Here is a 13,294-nt window from a genome sequence, read left to right on the forward strand (position 1 = left end):
TGAGAGAGACACTTACTCAGCGCCAACCACAGTGATAGGAGTGAATTATTGTTTCACTCTCTTTCTAATACTTCTCTGCTTTATTTTGTTTGTAATTTTAAATTACATCCCTGAACTTCCAGCATCTTTGAGTTGGTGGGGCTCCAAGGTTACACGTTTGGCAATGGAATGTCGGAATCGAATCAGCCCTCTGTGATGGTCTCTATTCCGGTTCCTGCGTCCGCAGTATCCCAGGGCATTGCACAGCCAGCCTGGCTCATCATTAGGACTTGGAAGGATAGAACAGTCACTTGGGGCACGGAATCCTCCCACTTAGCTCTTGTTAACCCTGAAAGTCAAAGCCCTAATGAGTAGGATGGACAAGCAGGGGGACAGCTTGCCAGACAGTGCTATCTATGGCAAGCTGTGCAGTTTTAGCTGGTTAAACTCCAGCAGTTACCCCAACACATACTCCGGGGACCCCAAGCCTTGACTCATGCCAACCAGCGCCTCTTACACTCCGGATGGGAAGGGTGGCCTAGTCTTTGTCGAGTCTTCACCTCAAGGACCTTCGAAACACTTCCCACCAAAACTGCCCCCCAGCCCCACCACCTCAGACTTGCTTACTGTCTCCTTATCTAGCCTGCTTCTTAGCCTTGTCCTTCCTCCCCTCCTGTTGGGCCTCCCTATAGTCTTCTCCACCTCACATTATGCTCTAAATACTCACCAGAAATAGTGGCCCCTTCCTTCTCAGGATGGGGAAGCTACAGTAAGGTTAGTGAGCATAGTAAGCCCTCTGGTTTGGAGCCCAGCCTGAGACTTCCTGCTCTGGCCAGTAAATAACTGACTTCAGTCAGAATTATGCGACCGACTAAAACTTTAAAACCTGTTGGCTCCCTCTGCTAGGTGGGCACTGATCTGCTCCATGTCCCCCACCCTGCCGGCTCCACCATCGGCAGTCGTAACTTCAGATCTTGCTCCTCCACCCTCTGGAACTCCATCCAAGAGCTCCACCTCGACCTTGCCTCCTTCAAGGCCTGTCTTAAGACTTTTCTCTTTGACTGCACCTTCAGTCATCTTCCCATCTTCAAACCCCCTTGCCCTCCACCCCTCTTGACTCCAACCCCCAGCTTGGGTGCAAATCCTTCACTGCCTTGGGATGTTTTTCGATGTGGAAGGCACTGTATAGATGCAATTTGTTGTTGTTGTTATGTTCTAAAAATCCAATCGATATAAATACCCTTGGTCTCTTATCCAACTCCATCCCATCAGTCACAGGTACAGGGAGTTCTGTAGTGTAGTGGTTAATGTGCCCACCTCCCAAGTGAGAGGAGACGGATTTGATTCCCAGGCAAGTTTCCTTACTCCACACACCTCTGTTTACCTAGCAGTAAGTAGGAACCCAGTTGTTAATAGATTGGCGGATCGCTTTCTGGGGATAATAATCCTCCAAAAAATGATCAAAAAATGTGGTCACTCAATCCATGACTGTTTGTGGGACACTGCTGTATGCGATTGGCTGCCGCATTTCGCCCACAAAATATACAGTCAATTCACCTAAAAATATATTCTGTGAAGCGCTTTAAGACATCTCAATGATGCGATAAGCTGTTATATCAAATTACTATTTATAGGATTATTATTATTCCCTTTCGGCCCCTGGTTACTTGGGCGCCAGTCAGGAGTGCCAAGCGCTTTGAGACATCCTCCCCACTTGAAACGCTCTGTTTAAGTGTCAATTGTATTATAAATTGATTACTCTTTTGATCTCCCCCCCCCATACACACACAATAACAAATTTGCAACTTGATTCAAATGCCAATCAACGAGGCAGATTTTGTTTTTCTTAGGCTAGGGAGAGACATTTAATATTCTTCTTCTATTCTCTTCTCAGCTGTGTGGAATTTTGTGGCTACAAACGAGAATCACCTCTCTCTTCTGATCGGAGACACAGTACACATCCAGCACGCCTGTGAAGGTGAGTGACATTAATAATAATAATCCTTGCATTTCACCTAGCGCCTTATCACAACATCAAGGCATCTCACAGAGCTTCCTACGATATTACGAAGTGCAGTGACCGTATTTCTCTCAGCAATCAATTTGCGCACTGCAACATCCACTCCAAAGAACTCTGAGGCACTGCCACATTCGAAGGGTACTATATAAATGCAAGTTATTGTTGTCCCACAATTTTATTGAGTGTCCAATTTTATCTGGGGGATTGTTGGCCAGGACACCGGGAGAAAGAAACTGGCTTCTCTTTTCCAACAGTGCCATAGGATCTTTGATGTCCACCTGTACAGGTACAGACGGGTCCTTGATTTAACATGGGGCCTTGAACCCACAACCTTCTGACTCAGAGACGAGAGAGCTATCAACCGAACCAGGCTGAGACCTGAAGAGGTTTATTGCACTATAATAATAATAATAATTTGATACAACATACTTGGTATAACATAGAAATGTCTTCAAACGCTTCATAGGGAACTGCCCACAAATACACAGTCACTACACTTGACAGCAAATTTTGATATTATACGCACTACTTGTCTCAGTCTGACTCAGTCGATAGTACTCTCGACTGAGTCCCACTTCGGGACTTTTGAGCTCATCCAGTCTGTGGGGTAACTAATGGGGGAGAGGTTAATTAAATGGGCTCTTTGATGCTTACCAGTCAATGCAATCACTCTGACAGACAAATTGAACCGTGTAATTACAAAGTGGAATGGATTGGATGAAATTGAGTTGTTTGGTGGCTGATACTAAGGTGAGGACCTCAATCCATAGCAGGCTGAACCAGATGACAGTTGTCACAGTTGGAGGTCACGAAACAGCCAGCCTTTAGAGGAAAAACACTAGCAAGTCAGCAAGAAACAGGGACTTAGTAATGGATGGAGGAAGAACTTCTTATAGCATCTGGTTATAATAATAACCCTTGCATTTCATATAGCACTGTATAACATCATTGACATGACTCAAAGCGCTTCACAGAATATATTGTAAAGTGAATTGACAGTGGGTATTTTGTGGATGAAATTTGACAGCCAATTGGGCACAGCAAAATCACATTGTAACGTCTTAAGGAGCTTCGCACGGATTGTTGTAAAGTGTAGTAACTGTGTATTGTTACATCTTATCACAAAATGCCTCAACGAGCTTTGCAGGAATTGTTGCTCATTGGATTGCCCAACTCCTCCCTCCAAAAGCTGTAGATACTTCAGAACTCTGCAGCCTGTCTTCTCTCACACACTAAATTCCGTGACCCTATCACCCCCACCCTCACTCGGCACCACTGGATCCCCATCCCCCGGAGGATTCAGTTCAAAATCCTTGTCCTCAGTTTTAAAGCCCTCCACGGTCTTGCTCCACCATACCTCTATGGCCTTTTTATACCCTACCAACCTGCCTGTTCCCTCACTCAGCAGTCAGTGGCCCCCCAGCCGACCTCAACATGGGCGGGCTTCCAGACTTTCTGCCCCCACCCTCTGGAACTCCATCCTAGAGTCCCTTCACCTCACACCTTCCATCGCCTCCTTCAAGCTCCAACTCAAAACCTTCCTCTGACTACACTGTCAGTCATCTTCACCCACTCACCCCCACCTCCATCCAATCCCCAGCTCGGGTGCAAATCCTCAACTGTCCAATGCCTTGGGATGTTCTCCTGTCATGAAAGGCACTATATAAATGCAATTTTTGTTATTGTCAAATGTTGTCATTGTCGGCAAGCATGGCACGCATTTTATGCATAGCAAGGTCCCACCAATAAGCCATGAGGTGAATTGGCAACTGTCTCAATGGTTGTTGGTCAGGACATTGGGAAAAACTTCCTTCTCTTTTCCAATAATGCCATGTCATATAAAACATTTATCTGAAGAACAGACAAATCTCATTTTAACATCTAACCCAAAGGGCAGCACCTCCAACAATGTAATGCTCCCCCCAGGATACCACTGGAGCATCAGCCTTAACTGTCAGATCAACATTTGTGGGGCTTGAACCCAGAACCATCAGCCCCAGCAGCTACTGACGCAAGTGGACACATATAGGCTACCTTACACTTCAGCTCCATGAAGTGTCTTTGGAGTCCTGTAGCTCAGTGGTTAGAGAACTCGCCTCGCACGCGAGAGACCTGGTTTCAATTCCCAGCAGGTCGAAACCTTGGGCAGGTTTCCTTACTCCACACGCCTGATAAAAATCCCTCAAGAAAAAAACCAATAATAAATTGGTCATTTTCAATCCACAATTGTTTGTGGGACACTGCTGTGCACAATTGACTGCTGCGTTTCGCCCAAAAGTATACAGTCAATTCACTTTACAGTATATTGTGTGAAGCACTTTGAGACGTCTAGAAGACGTGAAAAGCGCTATATCAAAAGCAATGATTATTATTATTATTATTATTATGAAGTGTCCTTAAAACCAGGGAAAACCAAGACTTGTTCAGGACTGAAGACAATAGAATGACAGTTCATTTATTCTGTTACAGAAAAGCTGCTGATATATCACTGAGAAATATTTACATGGGTTCTACCGAAAATGATCTTGTCCCTGTTTCCCATACCATCCCTTGCCATCCTTTGCCGACATAATTGGATGTGATTGAATGGGATAGGATAGGAAGTTTTGGGAAGGGATATGATGGGATGTGCTGGGAAGGGAAAGGAAGGGAGGAAGCTCACAAAATCCAAACAGCCATATCACTATACAATATATCCTGTGAAGCGCATTGAGACATCTTGACAACATTATGAAAGGCAAGATTTGTTTTTGTTATTATTATTATTATGATGTTATTACAGTTTACATGACGATGTTATTACAGTTTCTAATTGTTTTTCAGTGATGATTGAGCTCCGTCATTCAACAAACAGCCATTTGTTGAACTCTGTTCACTTTTGTACCATGTGTACAAAATTATTTAGCTAAATAAAAATAATAATAATAAATTGGTCACTTCAATGCACGACTGTTTGTGGGGACTGCTGTGTGCAATTGGCTGCCACATTTCGCCCACAAAATATACAGTCAATTCGCTTTACACTATGTTCTGTGAAACGCTTTGAAATGTCTCGAAAATGTGATCAGGCACTGTATCAAATACAAGGATTATTATTATTATAGTCAGCCAGACCAATAACACTGCCACTTTACATATGATTGGATGTTACTTTTCTTAGTAACTAAATAGCTACTTTTTGCAGAAGGTTGATATTTTGTTCATTATTATTATTATTTATTATTATCATCATCGCACTCTTCCCTTTCCATCCCATCCCTTCCTTTCCCTTCCCATCCAATCATTATACCCATCCGATCCCATCCTATATAACAACATCACTATATAAAATAAGCAAGCAACATTGGCAGGCACACTGGGTAGACAGGATCTCATCCCTTCTCTATTCAGATGGTTTTAATGGAATAGGAGATACCTGTGTCTCAAAATAATTACATTGGATTGAATTTCGAAGGCATTAAAATTTTACCTTTGTCAAAGTCACCACAGCTTTCAGAATTACGATGCTGTGCAATTAGGGAATTACAGACAGAACATAATTAAAATCACTAAATTAATCATTTGATGTACAGATTCAGCTAAAAAAAGGTTAATTTTGTTTAATTACAGTAAATCTTGGAATGCAAAACAGTTTTTATTGATCTGACCATACCGGTTGACTCTCATTGCAAAGAGAGCTACAAAGAGTCTGGCTGAGAGTTGTATTTGCATAGATCTTAGCTAAGGGAATAAGACCGAAGCAAATATTCCCTCAGTCTTGCCCATACCCTACCTCTGCAACCTCCTGCAACCCTATTGACCCGGCCACTCCCTCTGCTCAACGATCAATAGCCTGCTTCACGTCCACTGCCAGACCCACACCACCATCGGCAGCTCTCTTACCCTGCTCTCTGGAACTCCATCCCTCCAAATCGTCCCCTCCATTCCCATCTTTTAAACCCGTCTCAAGGCTAATCTGGCCAACAATTCCCCAAATTAAAAAAATGGTCAATCACTCCACCACTGTTTATGGGACACTGCTGTGCGCAATTGGATGCCACGTTTTACCCACAAAATACACAGTCAATCCACTTTACAGTTTATCCTGTGAAGTGCTTTGAGATGTTTCAACAAGGTGCTACATCAAATGCAAAGATTATTATTATTACCTCTTTGACTGTACCTCTTTGAGAATAATAATTATTCTTGCCTCTGTTTACCTGGTATTAAGTAGGAACCTGGATGTTAAGTCTATTGGCTTTCTGGGGGTAATATTCTTCAAAAAAATAATAATAATTTGGTCGACTGTTTTTGGGACATACCGTGCACAAATGGCTGCCATGTTTCGCCCACAAAATATAGTAAATTTACTTTATTATTGTTATTACCTTTGACTGCACTTTTGAGTATATTTCCCCTCCCCCAGACAGTCGTGTGAAGCCTTTTCAGTCATTTTGTTGTGAATATAAATGCAGTATAGAAAACAACTTTGATATAAACCTATATATTGTTAAGAATTTGGATAATCCATCCCCACAAGACGCTCATGAAGATTCATCAATGGAATCCTTCACAAAGGGGAACCGCATAATTATTCCAATAAGGTACCATATTGTTGGGGGTGCCGTGTTTCAGATGAGATGTGAAACCGAGGCCCCATCTGTGCCTGTTCAGGTGGATGCTAAATATCCCCTGACACTACTTGAAAAGAGAATGGAGTTTCTCCAAGTATCCTGGCCCACAAACCCTTAGCCCTGCCTGACTGCTTCTCACCCAGCTCCAACACACACCCACACACAACCAGTAGGGGGTGCTACAGAGCGATCAGGAGCAGGATTCCTGTCTGATTTACCCCTCCCCTTAACCTGGGAAGGCTGGGGGCTGATTTAGCCCTGGTTGACACCAACAAACTCAGCACGGAATGGGATTCGATCCATGGAGATTCTGGTCCAGTAATCTGCAACTGTATACACTACCATCAGGACCGCCCCTTGGAAGGATCTTCAAAGCCTCTCTGAATGGGCATGATTGGGCCTGGGTTTAGCATCTCATCTGAAGGTTGTTTCTCAGACGAGGAGGGGCTGTCCTCAACACTTTGCTGTGATCTCACTGGTGATAAACAGCACATCATGTGCCGCATTTTTCATACAAAGAAAACTCTTTAGAATACAGAAACCAGTGACAGACTACCAATTGCCATATTATTCATATTTTCTTCAATTTCAGGTTGGTTCAGAGGCTATTCCCTGAGAAACAAATCAGTCAAGGTAAGTCTGTTTTCTTTGTATGTTTGGCTCAGTTGGGGGCAGTCCTAGTTCTTTTGTTACAAGCCATAATGGCCCTGATATACTTCACAAAGTGCTTAGTAAATGAACAAATTGGGAGGTTAGGATATGGAATGCCCTGCCTGGAGCAGTGGTTGAGGCAGAATCCATATTGGTTTTTGAAAGGGGATGAGATCAATGCCTAAAAAAAGTCTGGGGACTATGGGAAAGGGTCGGTGAATGGGACTGAAAGGATTGCTCTTTAAAAGAGCTGGCATGGACACGATGGATCAAATGGCCTTCTTCTGTGCTGTAAATTACTATGGTTCACTTTGAAACATTGCAATGCGTTGCATTGTCAGAGGCGCCGTGCTTCGGTTGAGATGTTAAATCAAGGTCCTGTCTGTGCCTGTTCAGGTGGATGTTAAAGGGACGTTAATCAAAAAAGAGAAGGTAGTTTCTCTCTCCCGGTGTCCTGGCCGACAATCCCTCTGAGAAAATCGTTCATTCAAGGCTGATTGCGGGACATTGCTACTCAAATTTGGCTGCCGCGTTCACCAACAAAATAATAATAATAATAATAATAATCCTTGCATTTTATATAGCGCTTTTCACGTCGGGAGGACGTCCCAAAGCGCTTCACAGAACACACTGTAAAGTGAATTGACTGTATATTTGTGGGCGAACGCGGCAGCCAATTGCGCACAGCAATGTCCCACATATACAGCCACCACACGCCACAGTATATCCTTTCTTCCAATGTCAAGAGGTCTATATTGAATGCAAAGATTAGTATTATTCTGGTGCACTGAAGTGTCAATACTAAATGTTTTGTTGACCACTAAAGATTTAGTATTTACTGGGGGACTGGCAGGGGGAAGGGGGGAGGGTTCACCCAAACGCAGGTTGCGTGAACAAGCATTCTTTAGTCTCTTCCTTAGCAGGAAGTGGTTATGATTGTGCAAGTGAAAGGCAGTCGAACCGGCAACTGATAACTATGAATATGGTTCCTCCTTGGCCACGGAGGCGAATGAGTCTGCAAAAGAGCATCAACCGTAAATCCATCGAAACTCAGCTCACTGTTTCATTTCCTGTGATTGATGGCATGACCGAGCTTCCACGGGCAATGGCATTCAAGGATGTGAGCTTTGAGGCTCGGTCCGATGGCCTGAATATGATTGGTCTCTCCTTATTCATGCAGAGATTCATATGGCTCAGTTGATGGTGCTCTCACCTATGATTCAGAAGGCTGTGGGTTCAAGCCACACATCAGGCCTTTGAACTGACAATCTAGCCTGTCACTCCAAAGTAGTGCTGGGGCAGAGGGGGCACATAGTCAGAGATACTATCTTTGGATGAAATGCTATACCAAAGTCACTGTCTGTCTGTTCAAGTGGACGTGAAAGGTTCTGTGGTGGTATTTGAGAGAGGGTTTCCTAGCCAACAATCCCCCAAATAAAACCGGTTGTTCGCATCATGGCTTTTTGTGGCGACGTCGCTGTGCACAAACTGCCTGTTGAATTTGTTTAGAAAATACAGTCACTACACTTCACTCTATGAAGTGCTTTAGAGCGAGATAAGGTGGTGTGTCAATCAAATTTGAGGGTGTCTGACCCGGAGGGGAGAGTAAACACTAGTTGAGCCAAGCCATCGTGTTAACCAGCTCAGAGACAAACACACAGGCAAGGATCAATAAAATCACATGGACATGTGGGTTCTGGAGTCCGTTTAGCACCAGCTCAGCAAATGTGTGTTAGTTAATGCTTGTCAGTCTTTTCCTTCAGGTAATTAACCTTACACAAGGAGAATAATTGTATCTTCTCTCTCTCTCGTTCGTTCTGCAGGGCATATTTCCGGCATCAGTCATCCATGTCAAACATGCAGCTGTTGAGATCAGAGGGTAAGTGCTCATGGGCAGTCACCATGCGTTGAGTCATGTCCTTATAGGATGTGCTGCACTTGAGAGATACTCAGGTCAGTTGCTGCAACAGTTGCTGCAATAGTCTATGTATGTGCACTAGTGTCCCATTATCAAATGCGCTGTCCTTTGGATGAGACATTAAACCGAGATCCAGTCTGTGTCTGTTCAGGTGGATGTTAAAGATCCCGCGATCCCGTGCCTTGGGATGTCTCGATGACATGATAAGGCGCTCTATCAAACGCAAGGATTATTATTATTGCAGGCAGGGTGGCAAGTCTCCAGGCTGAGTCTTCCCAAGGAGAAGTTGCTAACCTCCCCCAATTCCCTGCCTTCAAAGAGGATAGTTATCAGACCAATTGGTCATTAGCAAAGATGGGAGGGGAGAGGAGATTTACCAAAATTATACCAGAGATGATGGTTTAGTTTATGAACGGAATTGGAAGGTGCTCCATTGGAACAAAGAAGGTGGAGGGTAACCAGACAGGTCTTTAAATGATGAAAGGGTTTGATAGAGTCAATTGAGCGAAATTATTTCCACTGGTCGGTGAGTCATGACAAGAGGGCATCAATGTAAGATAGTTATCAAACAAGCACATGTGAAGGTTAGGAGAATGTTTGTCACGTACAGAGTGGTTAGGATATGGAATTCTGTTCTGGGAACGATGGTTGAGGCAGAATTTATATTCGTTTTCAATGGGGAATTAGATATCTAAAAAGAAGACAACTACAGGGTTAATGAGAAAGGGCAGTGAAATGGGACTGAAAGAATTGCTTTATGAAAGAGGCGGCACAGACACCATGGACCGAATGGGTTTCTTCTGTGCTGTGAATTTCTGTGGTTCTATGATTCTTATCCCAGCATTGAGCTCTCGTTATCAGGAACCAGGAATTCCTCATGAGTTGATTTCTGAGTAACACAAACCAGTGAAAGGGTATTTGTTGTCATGAGGTGCAGTCTGTGGAAATGAAATCACTCTGAGAGTTTTCAGCATGTTTGTAACTTTGTATGGCTATCAGACAAATAGTTAATCTAAAAATGTTTTTTAAAAAATTTGCCTGTAAGGTCACACTGCAATCATGTCACCAATGAAACTTGGAACAGTCAAGGAGTGAGCACCAACACAGACAGAATAGGGAAATAGCAGAGAATGGGATTAGAGTAGAGAGCTCCAGTGGGGGAGTGAGCACCAATACAGACACGATGGGGAAAGAGCAGGGAATCGGATCACAAGAGATATTTGGATGAAGAAGGCCCTTCAGCCTGTTTAATCTCATCCTGAGAGAATACTCATTCAATGGTTCTGCATCACAGAATCAAGCTGTTTCTTAAATGAATCTCAGCGTCCGGGCCCCAGCCACCCTTCCTGGTAACTCATATTCCAGTCTTTAATTACCTTCTTGGTGTCTGTACTGAAATGGCCTTTTGTTACCCTGATACTGTAGTCCCTCATCCTGCTGCTTTGGCGTATCTGAAACTATCATTCTGGGTTTACGTTCTCAATCATGTGTAAAACCTTATCCACTGGTTCTCTCTGAGATAAGAGTAAAGATCTCCCTCAAACTATCCACTGGGAACATCCTGGGTTGGATTACATTGACACTGGTTTTCATTCTTTCCAAAGGAACCAGGAGACCATTGTCTCTTTGGAGATGCCTCTGGTCCAGGAGATTACAACCACCTTGCGGGAATGGTTCAACATCTGGAAACAGCTGTACGCGGTAAGCAAGTGAACCACGGGCTGGGAATTCCACCTGGCCTTTGCCTGAGATACCACTGCCAAGTTTTGGCAAAAATCTCCAATTGAAAATGAATTTAGAAGCCAGTTTCTCTGTAAAAAGTGTGGGGGGAAACAGCCTCTGATTTATGGCTGGATTCACATACCATCCTCAGTTCTTTCCCCATCCATCATTCATTTTCATTGACTGGTTGTGGGATGTCACTGTGTGCAAATTGGCTGCCGCATGCATAGTCACTACACTTTTACTGTCATTTCCTGTGAAGCACTTTGAGACGTCCTCTCAACATGAAATTATAATGTCAATTATCAGACTTATTTTTCTGTTATTATTGTAAGACAATGCTGTCTTGCAGGCTAAGACTAGGTGGAATTTGTTGTTACAAGTCAATAGGGGTTTAAATTGGCCCCTTTTTCTGCAATAAAATGATGATGTTGAAGTGAAAATGTTCCCTCAACATCCTTACTCCATCTTATTACATGCCAGTGTCAGCCTGGCTCAGGCAGCAGTCTCTGGGCCAGAAAATTGTGGGTTGAAGACCCACATTCGGAGACTCTGAGCTCACAGTCTAAGATTGACGCTTCAGTGCAGTGCCTGGCGGAGCGCTGCATTGTCAGTGGCCCCTTCTGAACCTCTTCAAGTAGACGTTAAAGATCCCACCGGCTATTCGAAAAGAGAAGGGAGTTTCTATTTTCCAGTGTTATGGCCAACAACCACCCCAAATAAAATTTGTTTCTTTTTGTCTGTTTGTGGGACGTTCCTGTGAGCAAATTGGCTGCCACGTTTGCCTATACAAAATACACAGTCACTATACTTGTGAAGTTACTTTGAGAAGTTTTCACAACAAGATAAGACACTATCAAAGTCCTGTGAGGGGGCAGGGGTGATAGGCTCCCAGAACCGTTAAGCCTGCCCCCTTCCCCATCCAATTGCGAACATGTATTGGTGCGCTCACGCCCATAGGGGACCCCAGACCAGATAATAACATCTCGTAAACCAACTCTGTTTCAAGTGTTCCACGAGGAATGAAATAAGCAGAGCAATGGCACTGCCTCGCACAGCCATCCACACTGATTATTCCTCACTCCCACGAACACCTCACTCTGCCCGTGTTCCCAGGGAATCAGAGGATCTAACCAGCTCGAGGGGAAAGAGAGAGGGGTGGGGGGGGGGGCAGAGAGACGGGGGTGGGTGCAGAGAGAGAAGGGGATCAGAAAAAGAGGGGAAGAGTGGGGGGCAGAAAGGGGATCAGAGAGAAAGGGGCAGAGAGGTGGGGGGGACGGAGAGAGACACATACAAAGAAAGAAAGAAAGAAAGAAAGAAAGAAAGAAAGAAAGAAAGAAAGAAAGAAAGAAAGAAAGAAAGAAAGAAAGAAAGAAAGAAAGAAAGAAAGAAAGAAAGAAAGAAAGAAAGAAAGAAAGAAAGAAAGAAAGAAAGAAAGAAAGAAAGAAAGAAAGAAAGAAAGAAAGAAAGAAAGAAAGAAAGAAAGAAGTGTGAGAGAGGGCAGAGGGAGAAAATGAGAGAGAGACAGAGAAGGATAGAGAGAGAAAGAGAGAGGGACATGTACACACGCTTAGCTAAGCATTTTGAGATATCCTCCTGATGCGAAAAGCGCTGTGTAAATGTAAACTGTGGCCGGGCAGCCTGAGCTAGGGGGGCAGACGAGGAGCTAAAGCTGTTGTCCTCCTGTCGTGTTTTGTTGGGTTATTACAAGGTGGACACACTTTGGTGCATTAAATCCTGCACCAGGCTCCCCGAGCAACCCCCTACTTCCCCCTCATCCTCTCTCAGCTCCCAATGCCTTGAGAGTTCAATCCTCTCCCTCGCGCTCAAACCCCTCCACAGTCTCCCCCTCCCTATCTCTGTGACCTCCAGTGACCTGGCTGCTCATGTCCCCCTGTCTGGCCCTCCCCACCGTCAGTGGGCGGACTTTCAGCCAATCTGCCTTGCTCTCTGGAACTCCATCCTGGAGTCCCTCATGTCGTGAGGATGTCTCAAAGTACTGAGCAAAGCAAAGCTAGGTGCCTTGAGACGTTCTTCCAACGTGAAAGGTGCTGTGTTAATGTAAAGTGGATTGACCCTCCCCCACCCCAATGATAATTGTAAGTAACCAGCTCGGGGCTCCCGCCAGGTGGCGCTGTGCATCGGTTTCTGGGGAACCCGAGCTGGATGTAACCAGCCGTAAGGGAAAGAGAGATAGAGAGAAAAAGATAGACAGAGAAAGAGAGCGGCACAGTCCAGGCTGACACTCCCATGTGTTGCTGGGAGGACCACTGCATTGTCAGGGGTACCATTCTATAGATGAGACTGCAAATCAAGATCCCGTCTGCGCCTGTACAGGTGGAACTTCAAAGATCCCAGGACACTATTTGAAAACAGAGAAAGGAGTTTTGT

General features: G+C 44.3%; 1 protein-coding gene across 1 annotated transcript in view; it reads left to right on the forward strand.

The window, feature by feature from the left end:
• LOC103188103 (dedicator of cytokinesis protein 2) overlaps positions 1 to 13,294 on the forward strand; it is a 222,482-nt gene that overhangs the window by 14,157 nt on the left and 195,031 nt on the right. Inside the window, exons 2-5 of the mRNA XM_042343812.1 lie at positions 1,874 to 1,957; positions 7,205 to 7,245; positions 9,087 to 9,142; positions 10,786 to 10,882. Coding sequence (XP_042199746.1) covers positions 1,874 to 1,957; positions 7,205 to 7,245; positions 9,087 to 9,142; positions 10,786 to 10,882 — 278 coding nt within the window. The remainder of the gene's footprint in view (positions 1 to 1,873; positions 1,958 to 7,204; positions 7,246 to 9,086; positions 9,143 to 10,785; positions 10,883 to 13,294) is intronic.

Source organism: Callorhinchus milii, unplaced genomic scaffold (genome assembly GCF_018977255.1).
Source record: "Callorhinchus milii isolate IMCB2004 unplaced genomic scaffold, IMCB_Cmil_1.0 Scaffold1, whole genome shotgun sequence".
Taxonomy (NCBI): domain Eukaryota; kingdom Metazoa; phylum Chordata; class Chondrichthyes; order Chimaeriformes; family Callorhinchidae; genus Callorhinchus; species Callorhinchus milii.